General features: G+C 40.2%; 1 protein-coding gene across 3 annotated transcripts; it reads right to left on the bottom strand.

Moving 5' to 3' along the window:
- Positions 1-29: 29 nt before the first annotated feature.
- On the bottom strand, positions 30-23027 carry PIP4P2 (phosphatidylinositol-4,5-bisphosphate 4-phosphatase 2). 3 transcript variants are annotated; one of them, XM_052703381.1, is made up of 7 exons: positions 22799-23017; positions 17065-17213; positions 15543-15649; positions 13977-14100; positions 7581-7633; positions 2116-2206; positions 1340-1606 (listed from the first exon to the last, which is right to left on the bottom strand). In XM_052703381.1, the coding sequence occupies exons 1-7, from the start codon at positions 22902-22904 to the stop codon at positions 1463-1465; spliced, it is 774 nt and encodes a 257-aa protein (XP_052559341.1). In that variant the 5' UTR covers positions 22905-23017; the 3' UTR covers positions 1340-1462. The 3 variants fall into 3 exon arrangements, with proteins under 3 accessions (XP_052559340.1, XP_052559338.1, XP_052559341.1); XM_052703380.1 differs by lacking the exon at positions 7581-7633 and having other exon boundaries at positions 30-1606; positions 17065-17210; positions 22799-23027; XM_052703378.1 differs by lacking the exon at positions 7581-7633 and having other exon boundaries at positions 30-1606; positions 22799-23023.
- Between the last annotated feature and the right edge of the window lie 567 nt (positions 23028-23594).

The raw sequence follows: 23594 nt of genomic DNA on the forward strand, positions 1-23594 counted from the left end.
TCGTACTTATATATTAAAAAAAAAATACATTATGTTTGAATAATAATCTTTATTTCTTTATTAGTTTATTTGTAAAAGGTACATTGTAATCCTGAGCTACTGCTTTATACATTTAGCATCATACAAAGACAGATCATTTACAGTTTGATCATTTACATTTATTGTGCTCCAAAATCCTTATCTGAATATCATTATGTCCTAGGAGGAACATAGATAATTTAAATTACATGTATCCCTGAAACATCCACATTAATTTACCCATCCAACCCCATTATCTAAATCACTACAGTCTAAATCACTCAGGACATTCCTTCTGAATTTAGCAAAAATTTGTTTAAAACTATAAAGATGGGCAGTGCAAGAACTGGTCCCTCAATCCTTTGTGAATACATCATTAGGAAAAGCGTTCTGTTTCCGTATTCTCTTATTACGAGTGCTCAATTGACTAGATGTACTCTGATGGAATGATCCAAGTTTACCCATTTTCTTACTACAGCAGTTAATATGAATTTACATGTGAATTTACAGTGTCTCCCTTTGCAACGACCAGTGCTCAACTTTCCCGAACAGGAAAAATCTGACATGATCAAAGGAAAGTAGGAGGCAACCCATCACCACCTTACAGTCACCTACATGACAGTGAAGTATTTCTAAACAGGTCATATGAAATGCTTCCCTTAGACCCTGTAAAGGAACTTGCACAAATAACCAGAGTTAAGTTCCATAATCCGAGCATGGCTTTTAGAATCTGCCAAGTAAAAGTAAAACAAAAAACACCCAAGTCCCAGGATCCATGAGAAGAAAGCATTTACCCTAACTGAAATCCAATCCTGACTAAGTGGAAATTTATTTAAACTACCAAAATAGCATCTCTTTACCTGAAAATCTCAAAGCATACAGTGTTTACAAATGTCTCTATCAACAGTGTCAGTCTTTTGAAGTACACTTGTAACTTTCATTTCCCCAGTAAGGTCACTATGATCTTAGGCAAAAGATACAGTAAGCAGTTCAAGCAAAATGCTTATTGCTTAGGTTTTAAAGCAAGCCACTTTGAACATAATTGTAGTTAAAATGTTAAGTACAAATGTGAAGCTACTGTAGAAACACTTATAAACACTCTTGCTTTTGAATTCTTACTGATCATCTAGAAAAATGGCAAACGAATTTTAACATAACGAAAGAAATGTAAAACTTAATACTGTCTGTTGAAATCAAATTCAACACCTATAAAGACAAGAGTTATGAACATGTAAACACAGCTTTAGTATTCAGAGCTAGGGAATCTAGCAGCAAAACAAACTATTTGCATATTATGTAGTGCAATGAACATTTGTTCTTAGAGACCTCCAGTCTTAGAACTACTTTGAACAGAATGGAATCCTTACAGGAAAGGTTTTAAAAGTGTCCAAGATGTAATATCCAGAATTAATAGATGAGCATCTGCTATAATCTAACAATTTCTCTATGCAAAACTGTGCTCTGGATAACTGACTTTTATAGCTCCCCAGTAGCAGGCTCGAATGAGGCAGATTAAACCTAAGAGATAAGCAATAGCCCAAGAAACATAGGTGGCATGAAATCGCCTGGCAAAATCTTGTGTACCAACCTGAAAAAAAAAAAAGAAACAACAAGAAGTGTCAAACACAGCAATATCTGTTCTTCAAGGCAGAATAAGAAGGTGTACATTCCTTTATAATTTGTACAAGTACCAACTCTTTTGAATCCTGTTCCCCTCCACTGCAGTGAGGCTTACACTTCTGGCTATGCCACAGTATGTATTTCTAGAAACCTGAAAGTTTTGAGAGCTATAGCAAGAGCAAGATGCCCCAGTATTTCTAAAATGAAGCCTTTTTTTTCCCCCCCCACAGAAAGATAAAAGACATATATAAGATCAGGAAATGGAGAATCTCACAGTGCCAGAAGATCTTTTAGGAACATTTTTCTTGCTAACTCAGATAATTATGTCCATAGTTACAATAGAGTTGACAACAATACACAAATTGAAGCAATTTTGTTCAAATGCTGGGAATAAAAGAGCTGGTCAATGAAAGGAGCTCTTTTGTACATGCATAGCCCCAAATGCCATTTTAAGTACAAAAATAGCACATCACTCACAGTTAACCCAACTCCAATGAAGATGCAAATCATTCCAATTGTAATATATGCACAGCAACGTCTCCGAGGCAATGCACTTCCAACAGAAGAACTGTTAGAAAATAAAAGGTGCTTAGAATTCAAAGAAGAGAATCACACAAAAAGCAGCAGGTCTGTCATAATGAGAAAAAAAATAAATCAGCAATACACATACACAGACCTGAGTTTATGAAATTAAAGGGAAAGCCTACATTAATGCTAAAGAGTGAAAGAGTCTGTTTAAAGGGGCACTATGAACACACAGACATGAGCACACACAAAAAAAGCAATAACCTAGCATCTCAAAATGCTTGCAACAAAGAGAAGAGTAACACTGTGGCCTAGGTGTATCTATCTTATTACCACAGTGGACCCAGATAAATATCTTGAGGAGCCTTTGGATTGCAAAAACAAGTTTGCTTTGAAGCTTCAGTGTAGGCTGTAAGACACCCTTCCGTGTTTTAATACATCAATACATGTCTTTAATATACTCACTGCACCTAAGTAAATGAAAATCAGTTCTACCACCCCTAAGCATCTTAACAGTAAGAACATGCACAATTCACATAGTGGAACAGACTCAGTACTGTCAGTAGGCTAAGCACTACCCTATTTCTTGAAGTTTAAATGCAAAGCCAAAAACTGAAATTCTTAGACATTTAAATCAGTTATATTAACTGCAGAAACGTATCAATTTTTTTTGCTTTCCAATTTTCTTTCAGACATCTACTGCAAGCCAAATTAGCTGCACAAATCACTGCTGGCAAGCAAAGCAAGTAAATCCCTTGGAAGTTCTGTCACTCATCATCTAGACTACAAACTCCTAGACAGGCAGCTTTGTCTCTGCCTGCTGCATTATACAAACTATTAAAGTGCTTCAGCAAAAAGGAACATAAAATGCTAATAGAACATTACATTCTTCACTGCTGGTTAGAACATTTTGGCTGGAAGCTCAGAATTATGTGACAAGTGTATCTCAAGCCAAGAAATTCCAATCACATACAGCTACATCAATGAGGAATATTATTTGATGCTGTTGAACACAGAGAACTAAAAGCTCCAGAGTGGAAGATGTGATTTCATAAATCTATCTTAGAGGTACTTCTGAAGCACCCTGCAGCACAGTATCATCATTAAAGTACTTCCTCCCACACTAGGAGATCAACATGCCTTTGGAAACTCTTATAGCATGTTCAAAGCTAGAAGAGAAAGTAATTTTCATCTCATGATGGTTCAACATACTTGAGAATACAGTACAACAGAATAAAGCACTCCTAAACTAAAGTTGTGTATCCATCATATGACTGACCAAATTTCTGGCTCCAGTTGCTTAGCCACACAGCAAGGTATCATATGCTTTGCATGTGACTAAAATTCTTTATACATTCATCTTAGGAAGGCTTGAAATAGATTCCCTTAAGCAGCTTTACTCCAGCATTATTTCTTTACAAGGAATTTTTTTTTTTTCCCTCCATGGAGCCTTTTAGAAAAAGTAGTCCTTGAGTTAGCATCCACAAACTGAGCTTCATCTTGCAAGGCAAGGGCTAAACACAGTGACCATTATCCAATGGTGAGGATTTCCAACTGGGGAGAATAGTGATACCCTGTCATCCAGTGATCACTTAACTAACACACAAAGGGGAACATACACACATATACAAAAACAAAAAACACTCCCCCAAAAATCCTTAAGTAAGCCTACAGCCATTCTAAAGGAAAAACGAATTGTCTCATTCCAAATCACTTGAGAAAAACAAAACAAACATTGTGTAAATGGGGAAAGCATGAAGACAGACTTCAAATGCTGATACTTCAAAAGTTACATCAGTGAGCACTAAGCTTGACCTCAGGTTTCTTCCTCTTGCAAAATTTCCCAGCCATATGCTAAGGACGTTAATTCTAGCATGGAGCTAGATACCTTAAAATGAGCTCTAAATAGCTAACAGGATGGTAGAAGTGTCACGTTTAACACACCTGAAACATGCACAATATTTACTGTACTGCATATTTCACAGAGGAAGTTTATTTCGGAAAAGAAATCTTCACTTTGAAAGCTGCCTGACTTGCAGCCTTGTTTTTGTAATCATAATAGTGAAGGTGCCATCTTTATTCTCCATCTGCAGCTTCTCTCAAGCTGTGCCTCTTCCTACCCATTTAGAAAGACTGGGGGAAAAATAATCTCCTCAAATGCTGTTCAGAAAAAATAGAAGTCTTCATTTAATTTTATCTGCCTTTTCCTTTCTACAGAATGCAAAGCTAAAATAAAAGCATTAAGTTTCTATGGTCACATAACAGCTTTGGGTATATTTAGCAATTCCAATAGATCAGATTTTACTTCTCATTTTCTCAGTTATATTGAGTTATATTGAGTTATATTGGGCCACTCAAATAGTCATCTGGACCCTCTACTCACCCCAAACCACATGTACACCCCTAATTTTAATAAAGAAAGCTGAAACCATATCCCCAAACCTACAAACTGCAAGGTTTGATGGTTTTCATTCAGAAGTATTAGAACTGGGGTCAAAAGAACATTGTACAGGTAGCAGCCATCTCTACTGCGTGACTAATGAGGGTAAAGTCACTACAAAGCCATCCAAAAAGGAGTAAACATTCCTTTCTTTTTCTGAGTTACTACTAAGGAAGCAAAGGCACCTGCAGACCTTTAGGCAGTGGTAGCACAAATAAGAGACACCAAAGCCAACTCAGCATCAGGTGCTAATAAAGGGAAACCTCAAGAGGCAGCTGTTAAAGGAGTGGCACACGAAAGAACGCAGGACCTGTCCTATGCTCCAAATAATAGAAATTGTAAATATGATTCCAGATGTACTTTTAGCAGCTTTTTAAAAAAACAAATCAAAATTCAGTATTTTGAAGATGAAAAGTATTACTGAAATTATCGGCTATAGAAATGCCAGAGTTCTACCATCTCCTTTTCTTAAGGGTTAACTGCCTTAATTGGCTACAAATTTTAAGCTCATTAGGGTTCAGCATTTTTGGGGAGGAAAGATGGGACAAGAGACTGATACTTAACAACTGGTATTTTCTATTTTGAATCATACAGGAATGCTAGAACAGTGAAAGAAACAGTTTTGCCCATGTTCTCAGATCACCCTCAATTATACAGAGTAAAAACATTTTGCAACAGCTTCCTTATTAACTGCATTTGTTGTCCTAATTCTGAAACAGAGCAATTTCACCTTCTCTGAACTATGTTTTGTTATTGACTTCCTTGTGTAATACATCCCGAGTCCCCTGTAATTACACGAGGCATTCCTGGTGTCAAAATCTGGTTTGCACCACCCAAGTAGGTACTTACAAATAAGCCATTAAGAGAGATTCACTTCACTTCTAAAGTCTGATAAAAAAAGTCATGCGAACTATTTGAGAATTTGAGTTTCAATATTTGTCTTCTTGAAAAACCTGCAGTGATTTTAAATGCCTTTTGCCTCAGTCTATACTATCCTTTAAGTGACTATCATCATCAGGTTCAACAGAAGGAGTAAGTGTTTTTACATCTGACTGGTCAGCTGCTAATGAAGAAAGCTTTTCACCAGCTGGCCAAAACACAGCATTCAACATTCCCTTCTGACTACTTGGCTACAGATATAGTGACTTCTGACAAAGGGCTGATAGAAAAACAGAAGGTCATGGCAGTTGTTTATTCCATTCCCACAACTTCAAGTTCTGCCTCACCTATGTTGTGCCCTAAATTCACTAGAAAAGCTTATGCTAGTGGCAGTGCAGAACTCCTGTCTGTTACAATGCAAAGGCAGGAAAACACCAAGCAGCTAATTCAAAAGTTATCATATTTCATAATTTGAATTCTCAGAACAAGGGTAGAAAACAACTATTTGTTAAAAGTGTTTTGTATTCTACAACTCAGTTGCTACTTCAGCTGTAATTTTCAAAGACTACACTCCATTTTTACTACATACAGGTAACATGCTTTGCACTTTGAAGACAGAACACAAAGAGGTCTTTGTCTCCAGCAATTTTTTTTTTTTTTTTTTTTTTTTTTTTTAAATACAACACAGTTCAACAAAAGACAGAACAAAAGATAACACGGTATAATTTCTGGGCTGATGCTTTTGGGAAGTTTTCATTGATGAATCCCACTCCCATTCAAAAGGAAACAGCAAATCTTTCTTAAGAACAGTCAAGAAAGAAGGATGACCTGAGGTCAGCTATTGAAGGTTAAGTGATAAAAATATAAAATATTAACTGCAACTAGTTTAAAAACAAACACCACAAAACACTAACTCCCTGTCAGCATCTAAAAGGAAAAAACTGAATGCAAGAGCAGGCAGTAAAAACAAACAAAAAAAAAGCATGCAAAGCAACAACTCACCAAGATCCTGATATTATCTGACCTAAATAAACTAGAACACATCCACCATTCCATACCCCACCATTTACAGTCCTGAGGATAGACACAGCTAAGCTGGCTTCTCTATCAAATACTCAGGCAAAAGATTTCTGGCACTTCTGAAGGCCAAGCAATGCCAATGGCTAAAGTGCATTTATTCTAAGCCTTCTGGTTCCCAAGGGACCTGTTAGTTTTCCCGTAACATGCAGTACAGCTGAGGTTCTCTGTTCCCAGTAGCAGAAGCATATGCTCCTTTAACTGGAAGCAGCACTCATCTAGCTAAAGGAAAGCAAGTTTGTTCTACCCGTTATTTACATGTTAAGTCTCTGAATCAGTATTTTAAGTCATATTTCACACCCTGTGATTGACATCCTATCTAAATTTGATGTATGCTGGTACCATTACTTTTAAGTTTACATTATTCCAACATAAATAAACCCATTCTCAGCTAAAAATAGCAAAAAAAAACAACAAAACCCAACCAAAAAACAAACCCACCTCAAGCTTCTCATGGCTCTCTCATCCTAATTTTTCCTCCAAAAAGGAATACCTCCTCCTTACTGAAGTAACAGCAAATGAGTAGACAGGTTATCACTACTGAACAAGCTAACACGCTAAAGATACTTAATACAAATTAGTGGACTTTATGAAATCAACAAAACCTCTTTCAAATTAAGACAAGCTTTTCCTTTCTTCTACTCACAAGACAATTCAAGTTCTACATTTAAACGTTACCTCATTAACTGCACTAAGCAGTAAAATTTCAGTGACAGAAGTCCTAGCTACTGTTAATTTTAGCAACCCATTTCTGTCTGTTGCTAGCAGCATATTTTCGACTCCTGACAACTTCACCTGGGCATTTTAATACATGAAGATCAGATTTGTCAAAGTTACTGAGTTGTACATACAGCAGAAAACTCACACATAACACGCTCTTTAGCCTTGATGCTCAGAGGGGAATGACAAAAGAAAAAAAATCAGTACAGCAAACAGATTTTACTCCAGATAACTTTTACAGCAGAAACAGGGAACTTAAATTTAAAGTTAGTTTACACAATCTTGCTTTCAGAAAACTTACATTTTTTTGCAGTGTGGGCATTTTGCTAGTGTGTTAAACCTCACTTCCATCCACTGTAAAGAGAACAAAAAAAAAAAGTTGAAAAACTGGCCTGAGAAAATGTTGTACTTCATGCCAACGTGAAAACATTTTGCTTCTCAGGCTAAGACTTGTTTCTTGCTTTCTTCCGTAAATGAGATGCCCTTTTGTCAGTGGCAACACAGAATTAGGATTGCCATGTGAAAATTTCCCATGACTTGTCTTAGTATTGCAAGATTTGTTTGACGTAACATGGTTTCATCCACAGATGAACTATGGGCAACATGATAATATTAATATTTTTATTTTTTTTTCTCCTCTTAATTCCAAGACTACAAACATATCCTAATAAAAGTAAATGTTTTCTTTGGCACAATTACAGACAGATGCATTTTCCCATCTTTCCTCAACCCTAACTTCACTTGTGAAGAATGAGTTGAGCATTCAAAGAAACATTAATCAAATAATAAAAACATATTTTCTAAAACACAAGTTTTATATACATAAAGCAGAGAATGTTATGTAACATTTTCAGAAGGTTTATATATAAAGTCATCATAGTACAGTCACAAACTTCCACAAAGACCAAAATCTATCTGGCAAACATCATTAGAAGAAACATCTGACACAACCTCCAAAGGATACGCTCTTGTACCTCATTAAAAACAGCAAGTTTGTTTTGTTGGTCTTAGGTTTTTTGTTCTGTTTTTTGTTTGTTTGTTTGTTTTTTAAACACAGCATTCTGTGACAGTACAAAACAAACATTTCAAAGATGTTTGCCTTGAAAATGGGGATTGGACTACAGTTCTTTATTCCGGAGGAGTTATGCTGTAATTGCAGCTCTTCTCTGCTGCCTTTCTCACCTGGAAGTAGTCTTCTTGTTAAACACATTCTTCTCTCCGCTCTTAATTTATGCATGAGTCACACAGCAAATAACTAGCATGGGTAGAAGCTACAGTACAAGATCTTAATGCCTCCATTTTGAACTTCCTTATCTCTGTGAGAAATCAGAAGTCAGCATACTAAACAAATCCTAACTGCTACACACACAAATCAAAATCAGAGCCTCAACTTGCATGGAATACAGGACCTTGCTATATCATAGCACTGTTTAAACAGTGAAAATGAATTTACAAATTTCTGCACAAACAAACAGAAGTGGCTTATAATGCTTAGCTAGTACTAACAGGCTTTGTTGTGAGCAAGGGTCCAATTTGTTGTATTTACAATGTATTTTTCCTATTTCCATCCCTCAGTTTTATTTACTTGTAATGGAGATAATCATCCACCAAGAAAACCCACCAAACTTCAGTTATTTACTCTTCAGTTCTGAAGCATCCAAGTTACAAAGTTGCTTTTTCAATGTTACAAGGACTCAGCCAAACTGATCTACCAGTTTGGTTGGGTCCCTTGAAGTACAAAGGGAAAGCTTCTGTCTACTTCCTTTAGCTGAACAACACGTGTTTGAGCCTTAATGCTATTTCCACATTTTTGCCAGAGGAGCAAATTTGCTGTTTGCACGCACCCATGCCAAAGACTGCTTTATTTCCATTGGCTGTACACAGTAACTGTGGGATAAGGCTCATCTGTCAGTGCCAGAGATGGAGACAGGCCTCTCTGGAGATGTTCTTTCAGCTACTCACACCGTAGCTCCAGAAATAGAAGCAAGTCTAAATCCAGGACTTACATATCTGTAATTCAACATCACTGCTTTTATCCCACAGTAGGCAACTCCATTTCTAAAGTTACTCATTAATGATATTTCTATGGATTTATTAAAGATTCCCGATTAATTATTAACCATAGTCATTAACTGATACAAACTCAAATGCATTTGTGTATCAAATTTGGATGGAAATAACAAAAGCACTGATAATATTTTTTTACTGAAAGTACCTGATGCTGTTTCATGTGCTTAATAAAATTTCAAGTCGGTTGCATGAGAATTAAACATCCATAGATATTACAAAACAATTCCACAATAAAAAACATATTTAAATATAACACAGTTCCACAGATACAAAACTGTCTTTTCCATCTCTCACAACAAAAGCAACACAGACAATAACCCAAATCACCAATTAGTTCAAAATTACAGAAAGCTCTTGCTTATTTCAACTGGAGACAAAATGAGACATCAGTCAGTGGGATTACCAGAATATCACAAACCTTCTTCTACCTTCTGAGCTTAGAACAATTCTCAGGACAAGACAGAATGAGTGTGTTCTTATAATTGACTTAAACAACTATGTACAGCTGCTCCTATCAAAAAGTCCCCCATTCCCACCACAAGTTGTTTTTGGAAAGCAAGACTCTTCCACAAATATAAATTCTTCAGTACACTAAGAAATGTTTCAATTTTTTTATTGCTTCTTAAATTAATTTGTTTCAAAGTTACTTTTATATTTGATTCGTTTTACCACATAAAACTGATAGTACCCAAGGGACAGCAGGGACAGGGAGGTGATTGTCCCTCTCTACTCGGCTCTTGTGAGGCCCCATCTGGAGTACTGTGTCCAGGTGTGGAGCCCTCAGTACAAGAAAGACATAGAGATCTTGGAAAGGGTCCAGAGGAGGGCGACTAAGATGATCAGGGGGCTGGAGCACCTCCCCTATGAGGACAGGCTGAGGGAGTTGGGCTTGTTCAGCCTGGAGAAGAGAAGGCTGCGGGGCGACCTCATTGCAGCCTATCAATACCTGAAGGGAACCTACACCCAGGAGGGGAGTAAACTCTTCAGAAGGGCTGACAACAGCAGGACTAGGGGAAATGGATCAAAGTTGAAGGAGGAAAGATTTAGGTTGGATGTTAGGGGGAAGTTCTTCACAAGGAGAGTAGTTAGGCCCTGGAACAGGCTGCCCAGGGAGGTTGTGGATGCCCCGTCCTTGGACGTGTTCAAGGCCAGGTTGGACGGGGTCCTGGGCTACCTGATCTGAATGTGGATGTTTGGTGGCCCTGCTAGGCAGGGGGGTTGGAACTACATGATCCTTGAGGTCCCTTCCAACCCAGGTGATTCTGTGATTCTGTGATTCTGTGACAAAGGGACTGGTGTTAACTTCCAGCCCATGCCTTCCATAGCTCTTCAACCCTGAAGGTCTCTGAAAGCACACCAGAAGTTGGGGGGGGGGGGGGGGGGGTCCACAACCCCTCTTGCCTGCCACTATGTCACAGAATCATAGGGGTTGGAAGGAACTTCTGGAGATCATTGGGTCCAACCCCCCACATTAAGCAGGATCCCTACAGTAAGCGACAGAGGAAAGCATCCAGGTGAATTTGGAATATCTCTGGGGTAGGGAGACTCTATACTCTCTAAGCAGCCTGTTCCAGCACCTCACCACTCTCTTGGTAAAGAGCTTCCCTGATATCCAACCTAAATCTTCCCTCCTTCAACTTTAAACCATTTCCCTTGTCCTGCTGTTATCTACTCTTTTGAGGAGACGATTCCCTTCCTGTTTGTAGGCTCCCTTTAGGTACTGGAAGACTGCAATGAGAACTCAGCCTGATCCAACAGACACAAACCAACAGCAGCAACTGGCAGAGGGTAGGAATAGCTTACTGCCAGGACGAGCTTTAACTCAGCCAACAGCCCAAGTCCAGAAGCTCTCAAACAAGGCCCACAACAAGATTAGACTTCTTTAGCAGGATGGTTAAATCCTGTTCTGCCCTCTGTTTCAATTTTACCACTTTTTTCACATTTGTCCAAATTTCAGATCTACCAGAAACAGAAAACACAGAAATGGCTCCTACTATCTTATCCATGGGGGGAAAAAAAATTAAGATAATCTGAAGAACAAAATGCAAGTAAGTACTGCAGTTCAGCTATAGTAACAGCCATTAAGTTACTTTCCCAGCTGAGAAACTCAAGGGTGCTGCATAGTGTCAAGCATGCTTCTAAGTTAAAAGGATCACTTGACTTGGAATCACACCCCATAAATATGCTTTTATATGGCAAAAATAAACTCTTTGAGAAGAGGTAATTTGAAACTTTTAGAAGATAACACAGAACATGCAAATGACCATTTGACATTTTCACCCCAGGCATTCTAGCTTTGCCTTTTCTTTGAGGGAGGCGGGGGGGGGGGTGAGCTATCTAACTGCCCAGTGAAGCAAAGGAGATACCTTACTGAGATGAAGCTAGTGTTACATATTTGCTTCACAATGAAGAGATAAGTGCAGAAATACCTCCACAAAACTCCAGTTTCCAGACCTGCTAAAGCACAGCTACAATTATTTGCTTGGGGTTGGGAGTGAACACAGAACTATTTCCTGAGTTTACCTAGCTAAAAAAAATGTGTGTGTAGAACTGTGAACTTAACAACAGAAAAAGATAGAAGCAAAGAGTTCTAGGAAAGCTGCATACAGCAAGAAAAAGGTTCAGCTTCACAATAATTCATCATTAAGAGAATATAAAGTATACATTTCTAATGATTTTGAGGGTTTTTTTTTTTAAACGGACTGTGCAAATCAGATACAACTTCAAAGTTCTGAATGATGCAGTTCACTAAAGGAGCCATCAGACATGAAGTCACATGCACTAAATCTGAATTACCAATCTGAGCTTTTTAATGCATAATCTGGTCGTTACGGGCAAAACTAGTCTTCTGTATTTTTTCCTCCTTATGTTTTCCTACTTTTTCACAGCAGAATTTCACCTAAAGAAGTTCAGAGCATAAACTACAGAATTAACTTGGCTTGCACTTAAAGAAAAAAGACAGAGGACCAATAAATGCTGATGAGAGCACTCAAAAGTTAGGCCAACAATTTAGTAAAAATTCTTATTTCATAACATTGACTCTCCCTAACAATAATTAAAAAAGTGATTGAATTACATAGTAGAGATTTCTTCTCTGTTAACAAAACTTAGTAGTTTTGTTAACTCTTTTACAGATTTACTTTCACCTGTAGGTTTTTAAACAGTAGTTCTAAACTACTTAACTGCATTACAAAATGGCCTGTATCAGACTGCAACATCCATGCATGTATCTAAGTTTGTTAACATGCTATGCTAAAAAAGTGACTACAAGAGAAGGCATCCTTCAGTGAAATACTCCTAGTTTAAAATACATACTTGAAATGGCCTTTTTCTTCCATAGATCCATTCACTTTCTGTTAGTAACATTATTTGTATATTGCATAAAATGCTCTAAGTAATTAAGCTCACATTCAGACTTGCATTAAAAAACAAAACAGAAAACCCACTCCAGTTCTCTCTAGTTACAGACTATTGTTATTCAGCAGGGTTTAAAATAGTATTAAAAACATGTTTTTTAATACAGGGGCCAGAATCAACAAAAGAATGTATCCAGAATCTAAATGGTTTCTCAGCTATTCCATCACTTGCAAATTTACAATCAAATATCTCCTTTAAAAAGCAGAAGTTGGAAGAGATATCTCGCTCCTTGCATTCTTTATCTATCACAGTAGTTAAGACATTATTATACATGTAATTGATCTAGATCAGGGAACAAGTTTATTCTGTTGCAGATCCCATCACAAGCAAACATTTATCTCACTGCAGATAACAATCCACACAAAGCACCACCTTCTGAGCTTCCTTTTTGCTTTCATGAAATGCATTTGAGGATTCTCTGGCCCTTATGTACCTTACAGTTCTTTGTTTCAGGAACATAATTCTCCAGTGATGCTGTAGGTCATTTGGCTTTATCACTCATCTCAGCCATTTGCCATTATTAAGAAACTTGATAAATATTTTAGCACTGCTAGATAACAAAGTTAAACCTTACTTACAGCAGAAGCTGTTCTCAAATCACCTATTGGTAATAAGTGAACAGTTGGACTGGATGATCTTTTAGGTCTTTTTCAACCTTGGTGATTCTACGATTCTAAATCAAAATTCAAGTACACTAGACCCTTATTCATATAAAAGAAAAGACGCCTTGGCAGCAAAAGATTACCTAGCATCCTTTCATCAAGTGGGAAGAATTTTCATCCTTAGATATATACCAATCTCTACATCTTAACTGATGGACAACCTGATGGTAAAGTGCTCCAATGAACAGCATTCAGAATCCCATGGAGCAACAGCAGAAACTAAGTCACCTTAGCCACTGCAGAATGCAACCATCATTGCAAGTCCAAATAGAACAGATATGTAAGTTCCTTTTCCAGCACTGTCCGCTCTCACACTTGAGCTGTAACAGTGGCTTTGGGCTTTGTTGATGCAGGCAGAGAAAAACCAATAAATATTTTATTGAAATGAATGTAGAAATAACCAAATATGTTCATAGCAACATGAGCACAGAAGCAGCTTTACTTCCTTCAAGATGCCACAAAGCAAGGCAATATGCTCTTAGAAATGCTTACAATAGCCTGACCAATGGCACACTTCAGTGAGAAGGAGAATCTGGTGCTTTACTTACAAGGAAAGTATTTCCACAGTGCCCACACACCACTCTAGTTCCATCTGGTTGAACTGGCAAGGCAGGCTGAGCTGGCTGCTCTTCTGGGATCAGCATTACTGGACCAAGAGTAATGATGCGTCTACTGTATTAAGAACATTACATGTATATGTAATTAAGCTCACAAAAGAAAAGGGTGATGCACTGAAACAATTAGTTCAGTCAGTCACTACCATAGCATTGCCCCTTCAAACTATATATATATTTTTTTTCCCCAAACAGATGATTCAGACAATTTTGAACTTCTTCTAAAGTGATGCCCCTGTCAATTCTGAAAACATCTGGCATGCAAGCCAGAACCCTGTAGAGATCAAAGACTTGCTATCATATGGTAGAAACACTCCTCAGGAAAAAGAAATCTTAATAACTGGGCTGAGCATGCCTGTGAATTGGAATGTACATGCCTACGTGAAGCATGTTGAAAGAGTCTTTACTCTTTCATAATCTAATTTTTCTTTCCAAGTCAGATTCTGCATCTTCCCACTACCAAAAAACAAGTCAACATAAGCAGCATCTCTGCATCCCTGTAGTAAAAATACTATTCAAATAGAGAGAATCAGAAGAAACCACCCTAGTCTGACTAAACACCATCAATTTACCTTAACAAAGTTAGTATTTGCTTTTATGCTCAGTGTATTTCCAACTTGTTATACAATGTATCCATCCAAAATTACAGTATCCAAATTAACTAACAAGAATTAGACTTCCTAGCATGAAAACAGAAAAGGAAAGATGAAAGCATTATTTAACTTGTAATGCATGCCTTCTCTTATGCAACCAAAATTGCAGGCTGGATGGCCTCCCTTCAAACTAGAAGCCTTCCATTTAGGGCGTACTCCTCAACTGCTTCAAATTACTCCAGTTTAGCTCATCTTCTAATAAGACAAGTACCAAGACTATCTTAGCAAAACTGCTGAGATATGCTTTCAGGAAGTAGTTCAGCAAGACTGGAGACCTTCTGATAACCTGTTTAGTAACCTGGCCCAGTTACTAAACACATGACATATTACAGTTGAAGTATCCCATGAACTCTACAAAAAGCTCTGTGACTTCAGTGAAATTTTCCCCAGTGCCATAGCAGCCAGGAGGAAAAACAAAAACAAAAAAAAAAAAAACAAAGAGAAAAGAAACAAGGTCAAAAAGTATGATTCAAAACCAGAAGAGCCAGCAGACTGGTGACTAGGGCACTCAGTGTGGTGGAGTCTACACTCTAATATCTGCAGATCCAACTTCCATCTCAGTTTCCACCTTATTATGGCTGCAATACTTGAAATGAAACACTCCTATCTCTGTAAGAATGTTCATTGCAGCAATCACATTTCTTTCCACTCTAAACAATGTGTAAGTTAAAGTTGAAAGGTAAGAAATTGAAAACTCAGCAAACCAAAGAAGGGAGTACGGGAGTACCAGATTGAAGCCAATCTACTGCTACCTCTCTTGTTTTCTTCAGAAGTTCCCACCCGGAATCAGACAAAGTGAGCAACTCATGCATTTAAGTTTTCAGGAGATTATGGATGTTACTCTTACCAGTTTGGTCTTGGGCAGCCTATTTTCCGAGATGTATCCTTACAGATAAGCAGACAATTACACTGACATCTAACATACTTCTTCCCTGAAGGAGGGTTTTTGATTGGCTAAACAAAGAAAAAGAAAACACAGAACACACATCAGAAGTCATAACAATTCACTTTCTTCCTCATCGAAGTATGACAAAACAGAGCTACATGACAAGTTCTTAACAAGGAAATACAGTTCCTCTTACAGAAATAAACTTGCAAATCAAAAAAAAGGTTCCCTTTCCCTTCCAAATAGGAAAAAAAAAAAAAAAAAGAGGAACTAAAAATTCCTCATAAGAGCATTTTCAGTAACAAGAATTTTTGCAAACCAATGGGGGAAACAAGCTTTCATATTTTAGCAATAAAGAACTCAAGTCTTCAGCTTAGTTATTTTTTAAATATGAGCTTAAGTAGCGGTATATTTTTCAAAAACCAGTCAACACATTAAGTCTCCTTGCCTGATATAACGGCTTTATTCAGAGGCAAAAGAATCAAAGTCTGGCTCTCAGTAACAGAATATGCAGACTTAGCTGAACTGTCAGCCTATTTTAAAACGTATTGAAATCATCTTCCTTGAACCTGACAGTCAAGTTTCTGGAGCCCTTTCGTACAGAAAGTCACAAGTTTCAGAAGCTGAACTCTACTGCGGTCTGCAATATTATACATATCAGTAGGAAAGGTGAGTATTGGTGGCAGTTTCTCTACTTTCACTTTTCATTTCAAGTGAGAAAGAAAAAAAACAACATTCCTACACATTTATGTCTTCTCTGGACAATTCACTTTATAAAATAAATACAACTCAGCATTTCCTAAGCAAATGATCTCAGTAGCTATGGAGTGCTGCAGCATCAGGTTTCCAAACTAAAACTGGTGGGGAGAAAAAAAAAAAAATAAGAGAAACAGAGAAGCTCAAAAGCTGAAGATTTCAATTAAGAAAATGGGGAGGAGGAGCAAAAAGGACTGTGATCAGCACAGCATTGGATAGGACCTACAGCTCCTGTGCTTCAGGATGGTTGTGCTTCAGTTTGCACAGTGGTTTGGTAGCATGTTCACAAATTCACTGAGAATCATTTCAAGAAAGCATCCAGGGAAAGGTGTGGGCTGGCTACTTTGAATCTTCTAGTGCTTAAACAATTAAATCCTTCTTTTTCATCCCACTAAAAATTGTTTCAGAAAACATTTTACCCTCCTTTAGAGAGGAGTCATTACTTAAATGAAACCTCTGCTTTTTGTTCTCAGCCTTGGAATGAAACCCCATGGAGCTGGCTGGACAGAATGGGAAGATTTGCTCTGGCTGCCTAAGACCTGGGGTCTTACTGCTTGTACCAGCAAACCTTGAACTTGCACGCCAGGTGCATCAGCAGCTTTGCAGCAACAGGCCCTCAACAGGGATATCCATCAGCAGCTCACTTTGTATGTGAGGATATGAATTCTACTGACAGCACAGTTCAACCTCCCACCACAGAAAGAAAATGCTAAAAACCCATTTTTACCGTAGCTTCATTGCAAACTGTGCACTTAACAACATGTTGGTGTAGCTTGCCATCCAAATTGATTAGTGACTGGCACACACGGCAGTTTATGACAGGAACACCACTGGCATCTGGACTCGCAATGGCAGTATATGGAGGTGGGAGCTCTGCTGCAAGAGACCATGAAATCTCAGATGGAAAACCAAACACAGCATCCTAAAACTGTCAGCAAGCACAGCCACCAACAGCCACAGCCTCAAAGAAAGAAAAGGGGAAAAAATGTTGAAGTTAATTATTGATATCAACATTAGATAAATCTAAGTTTACTCTGCATTCCCCCCTCCCTCCCCAAATCATCTGTGCAACATTTCAAGCATCATAGTTATACATAGAGCATATCAGCAACACAAAAACAAGATAAATCACCCCAGAAAGGTGCGTTGGATGAGTCTCATCTAAGCAATTCCATTTAATTTTCAAATCAGCCTCTTAGTAGTAAAGAAAGGGGCAAGTGAGAAACATGGATTACTAGAATCCAAGGGTGGCTTCTGATGATAAGCAGAATAGTCATAGCCAGGTAAACAGAAGAGCTTATCCAGCACTTGTAAACAACTGAAGAGACTGAAACATCCATGAATATTTATAGTAAAGTACCAAATATGCTAGAGGAAAATTCTACTACAGGCATAATTAAGAGGCCAGGATTCCTAGCAACTAAAGAAGCAAAGGCAATGGAACAGGCAACAAATCCCGCAGGAGCCCAGGTCAGATCTTGGATGGGAAACGCTTCTTTTTTCAAGTTCAGCAAAAGCACACCTGGACTATACCAAGAGAATCAGAGTGCCTTGGGCTGGAAGAGACCTTAAAGACCATCCAGTTCCAACTCTCTGCCATGTGCAGGGTTGCCAACCACTAGAACAAGTTGCCAGGGCCCCATCCAACATGGCCTTGACATGAATAAAACCTTCAGATCTTCTACTTTTAAGGGTCCTAAATATTTTTGCTGACCAAAAGCCAACATAACAGAGAACATAACAGCCCTGTGCTCTTGTGGCAAGCCTAATTTCAGCACTGCCAGCCTCAAACACACAACAAAGAAAAGAGGAAACAGTTCAGATCCTTCTCAGTTTAAGAATTCATGGAATGAAAACAATTCCACATAAACTCTCACAAGCTTATTACTACAATTATTTGGCATGTAATACCACTGGGTTTTATTTCATCAAGCTCTTCAGGTAAGCAGAGAAGGAATGGGCACATTTAGTACTTAACTTTTTCTACTACTTTAAAATACTCTGCAGCTTTGAACAAGAAATTACATCATGATTACATCCAAATGGTCAACAAAGTCCTCAGAGAAGCAACAGGATATCAGCAACAGGATATCAGCTTTCTTCCCATTTACAAACAATGCATTATCTGCTGAGGTGGGGAGAAATCTCTAGCTACTATGAAAAGCAACAAGTCCAAGTAGTAAATTTAAGCCTGCAAGGATACACAGATCATTTGTTCACTCAATTTTAATGTGAATGTTGTAAACTGGACGGATTTAAGAAACATTAAGATCCAAAATATCATCACAAAACTTCTAAGCTTCACCATTGCTTGGCACTATCTCCTGGCTACTTGGTCCCCAAACAATACAGATTGATACCTGATTTAACTTGCAGGCAGCAGAAGACAAGTGGACATCTTGAGAGTCTCAGGATAGAACCTAACAGACTTAAATTATTTCAGATGAGAGGCAAAATTCACTTATGTGCAGCAGTGCTTCATAACTTCAGAAAGAGAACCTCATACCTACAGCTTTGACGCTGTGGTTGCAGAAACCAACATACTTAAGACAAAACAGGTAACTTTCAGTTCTATTCTGATTTTTCTTCTCTGTTTGAGGTCTAGTAGCACCCAGCTGAAAATTTTCAGGGATAGCTTTATTTTGAAATGTTGTCATACTGTATTTTCAGTACAAGACTACCACACACAAAGGAAGAAATAGAAATGAAAAACAACAGCAGCAAAACACAGGAAAACAAATGAAAGCAAAACAAACACTCATCCACCCACAGCACACACAAAAATCCCACACTTTGCCATCCACAAACAATCTCAGCCCAGCAGATCACCACACTAGCAGAAAAGAGTTCTGAAACGCGGACAACTTGGAGAGCAAGACCTTGGCTGTGAGAATCCGAGCTAAGGTTGCTGGAGGGGGTTTCTTGGCTGTAAGCAGGCTGCTTAACTGCTTCTGCAGCCAGTAACTGATACACTCCCTGGTTACAAGGAAAAAGAGCCACAGAACAGAATGCACGCCCAGCATGCTGAAAACCAAACTCCCCCGTCGAGAAACTACAGTTCAATCCCAGCTCTCAGGTTACTTCTGTAAAGCAGCAACCAGATTGCAGATCTTCTTGGCTTGGCTCTTTCAATTTACAGTGAGACTAAACTCCTATCAGCTGGGTACAAGGCAACTGTATCAAGGAAAGGCAAACAAGAACATTATTATTCGTTCTGTTGTCTAATAAAGACGTATCCCCAAGCCTTTCAGCCTTTCAGTGATGCTGGAAGACCTTAAGACTGTATCTTCTTTGTAAGAAACAACTCTAAATTTTTAAAGCCGGTCAGATAAGGTGTGCAAGTACACAGACAACCAATTCTCCAACCTCACGCTGAAGCTGCTTGGCTTCCAGGTAAGCTGCCTCTTCATTCCTGTGCTGCTGTCTCAGCAGATTTACAATAGCAGGCAATAATGGCTGCTTCTCAGAGTGGTGCTGCAGCAAACAGCATTTGCTACAGAGCAGAAAGCCAGAGGCACTGCAACATCCGTGTTTAAAGTAGAGCTTCAGAAAGGCTCCCTAAACAACAACCAGCAAGGCCTTCCAGAACTAAGTGTAAAGAGAAATATATTCAGAGGAAAGCTATAAAGGGAAATAAAAGAATTGTCTTCGACTTTGCTGCTCCATATCCCTTAATGAAAATGCTGGCCACTTTCAAAGCACATTAACATATGTACTTGATATGACCTTTTTTTTTTTTTTTTTTTTTTTCCAGCTTGAATTTCAGGTTATTATCTTAAATAACAGTTCACAAAAGGTCCACATGGTGGGCATGAATGGTTGGTAGATAGATTTCATGCACACACCAGAGGCTTCAGGATATATTTATACTGCATGTCAGTATTCTGCTACTGACATTTCAGTTAACAGTTTATCAGCTTTTCTTCTAATGATAACCACCCAACAATAATGAGGTCAACAAGAGCAGCAGAGTGCCCCTACCATGAAGTATATGACTAACCTACAGTGCATTCCCCCATCAACCCTCACAGAAGATGCAGCAAAGAAAACACAACCTGAGAAGATTCTTGTGCTTGTGCACTTCCTCCTTCAGTATTCTAAAACACAGAAACCACAGGGAACTGCCTGCAGCTTGCCTTGGTCAAAGAGAAGTGCATTTGACATTTTCTAAACACAGCTTTATCCTAATCTGGGAAGGGAAAAGGAGAAAGTTAGTGAACTATGTAGTGGACTGGTAGGCAAGGATGGAGAAAGCAGAATAATCACTGTACTACAGGGAGCAGAGGTGATGGTCCCAGCCCTTGTCCACATGAAGTTTCTTAACTGTGCCCTGAGGCCACATCCCAAAACTCTCATTTGCTCCCCTCATGGGAACAAGGAATGCCAGGATTCTGTAGCACCCAGCTGCCCACTAGCTTATGCTCAAAAGGATCAGGTGGGGCTCAGCTGCAGCCCAACAAGGGCAGAGGAGGATACTTCCAAACCACAGCCTCATTCTAAAGCTCAGGATTACACATGGAGCAGCAATTACACGTATGGGGATGAATCTGTTAGCGTAATTCAGGTGGTAGTATTGAGCACTGAGGGCTTCTCCTTCCTTCCTCTATCTCTCCAACCTCATCTTCAGGTAATGTCAGAGAAGGAAGCACAGAAGAAAAATGGTTTAAAAGTAAATTCCATTACCTGGACAATGCCTCTTCCTTCTGTTTGCGCTAGAGAAAGAGATAAAGGCTGCCCAGTAGCCGCCACACAAGGGAGCTGCTTTCTCTAAGGATAGCTGACACACACAGGCATGGAGCAAGAAAGCTAGTGCAACTTGATCTACGTGGCACCTTTGCAAGACTTTGTTTTGCAGACATTTTTTTAGGTTTTATAGAGCAGCGTATATGTAAGTGCTTCTAGGTTCAATTGCTCACAGAGCCATTAAACAAGATACTCTACACTTCTTCAGAGGTTCCTCTAAATAGCAAATGTATTTGATTCCACCCCACTTCTGAAAAAAAGCTGCTTATCTCCAGTGCCACACCCTCCCACTGCTGCCAAACTGGTCAGCAGGAGCTGCAGCAGCACACAGCTCCTGGGGCCCAACTAGTGCCCAGCTCTGCATTCTATCCAGGGATCAAGTAGGAGTCCCTGACCTGATGCACTTTCCTTAACTAAGAAGTATATAAAGACTTGTTGAGTTTTGTTTTGTTGGTTTTTTTTTTTAAAGTGTGTTTCTAATAGAGTGAAATGTATTTCAAAGTAATAGATACAGAAAAAGGACTCTAAAGAATAAAAACAGAGTAGAATTTAGAAGAAGGTGGATTTCCGGATTGCTCATACAGTAAAGCTTCAATTGGCAGCCCAATTTGATTGCAGAAATATTAAAAAGCCCATCTGTTTTGGTTTTTTTTTTTTGGTCTGCTCACAGTCTGTGCAAATGGACACAACAGCCACAGCACCAGCAAAAAGACATTTTCATGTCAAAGCAAAGAAACCCAGCTACCCACTGGTTGAAGTGCTGAAGCACTCAGATGCTTATTTGTAGCCTTCTTGTACGTGCATGCTGTATCTACAGTTCTATGGAAATCCCCAGACATGGCCAATGCAGCAGAGCCACTGAGAACCAATCTCACATTTTAAAGGCTGCTGCTAGGAAAGCTACACTAATCTCATTTAGCCTTAAGTCTCAGCTTTTTCTTTTTTTTTTTTTTTTTCTTTCCTCCTTTGATTTCTGCTGTGAAACACGTGACTGGATTAAAAAGAAAAGAAAACACCTATTAATGTACCTTCTAAGCCTTCCGATTTTTGCTTTGCAAGTAAAAACGTTCAACCTATGACTCAGTATCGATCAACAAGGTAATTTCCGTAAGTCGACAGAAGTTAACCCCATTCCATTACAGGTCGGTGGCTGCGGTACGGGCCTCGCTTTGGGAACGCAGAGCAGGCAGCCACGGCCTTGAGATGCGCTGGCAAGGGCAGCGCAGCGGCAGCCCCCTCCCCTTCCCTCCCCTGCTCATCTCCGGATGCAGAGCTCGGCCCCCCCCCAGCCAGAGATGGAGCAGAGCTCCACACACTTCATTCCTCCCGCCCGACGGACGCTGCAGATCCGCGCACCTCGCCGTACCGAATTTAGCTATTCAGCGCTAAGCGTCTCCTGCTTAATCCCTCTCCTAATTAATGCCAGAGCTGATTTAAGCCCCGCAATTACCTCGCAGGCTCCGACCCGCGCTCGAGTCACGCTGCAGACCGGCTCCGACCTGTTCTGCCGCTGCCAACCATTCTCCCCATTATTTCCGAGGCGGACCATCGAGCACGGATCCGAGCACGGCCTACCGGCTCCATATCGCGCCGTCCTCCGACAAAGGCCGCGCGGCGGCTCCGCGGCTCGGCCCCCCGCCCCGGCCCCCCGCCCCGGCCCCCCGCCCCGGCCCCCCGCCCCGGCCCCCCGCCCGCCTTCCCTCCCCGCCGGCCCTTACCTCGGGGGCTGCTGTCCGGCAGATAGGGCGGCGCGGTGGGGGTGACATTGCCGGAGCTGGGCGCGGAGAGCAGCGGGGAGCGTTCGTCCACCCCCTCGGCAGCCATGGCTGCGGCTGGAAGGGCCCTCCCCGCTGCCGGGCTGGCGGCGTGCCGCGCGGCGGAGAAGGCGGGAGGGGCGGCCGGGCCGAGCGGCGGCCGTGAAGGAGCGCAGAGGAAGGGGCTGGGATGAATGGGACGCGGCGACGAGAGGGGCGGGGGCTGAGGCGGCCGGGCCTGCCTCCGCCCGGCCTCTCGCGCGGGCTAATAAGCGGGGCAGGCCGCGGAAGAGAGGAGGGGACCGGCAGTTCTTCGGGCGAGCTGCGGTGCTGCGGGGACTGCAGCCGTTGCCGGGTTCGGGACTGCAACGCCGCCGAGGGACGGCCTGGGGGTCCCGGCTGCGTTCGGCCCCTTGCAAGTTGCACAGCGAGGGGCGCCGAGGGCGGGGAGGCGTCGGGAAGAGAAACGTAACGCTCTGTGACAATAAATAAATAAATAGTTTTTTCTCCAAAAAGTATTTCTGCGTTATCCTTTTTTTTTTTTTTTTTTTTTTTGTGAAGTGTTGCGGTTGTTCTGAACGTCCACATCAGAGAAGGCCGGGGAAGCGTTACGGTGGGTTGTGAGCTGCCCTTCTGACGAGCAGCGAAGGGCTTGAGGCGGGGCCCGCTGAGGTGCGAAAATGGTGGTAGCCACCAAAGCTACTTAAAACGTGAGGAGATTAATCTACGTGCTGTAAAACCGGCTGCTCTGCTGGGCAAC

The sequence above is a fragment of the Tympanuchus pallidicinctus genome, unplaced genomic scaffold, assembly GCF_026119805.1.
Source record: "Tympanuchus pallidicinctus isolate F22 unplaced genomic scaffold, pur_lepc_1.0 scaffold5, whole genome shotgun sequence".
NCBI lineage: Eukaryota > Metazoa > Chordata > Aves > Galliformes > Phasianidae > Tympanuchus > Tympanuchus pallidicinctus.

Bases quoted from the DNA above. Each gene is read 5' to 3' on its own strand.
- PIP4P2 (XM_052703378.1), bottom strand. From the start codon at position 22,904: ATGGCTGCCGAGGGGGTGGACGAACGCTCCCCGCTGCTCTCCGCGCCC. The intron at 17,214-22,798 runs GTAAGGGCCGGC...GGTCTCTTGCAG, and splicing joins GCCGGACAGCAGCCCCCGAG to CAGAGCTCCCACCTCCATAT. The intron at 1,607-2,115 runs GTGAGTGATGTG...TTTTTTTTTCAG, and splicing joins TCATTGGAGTTGGGTTAACT to GTTGGTACACAAGATTTTGC.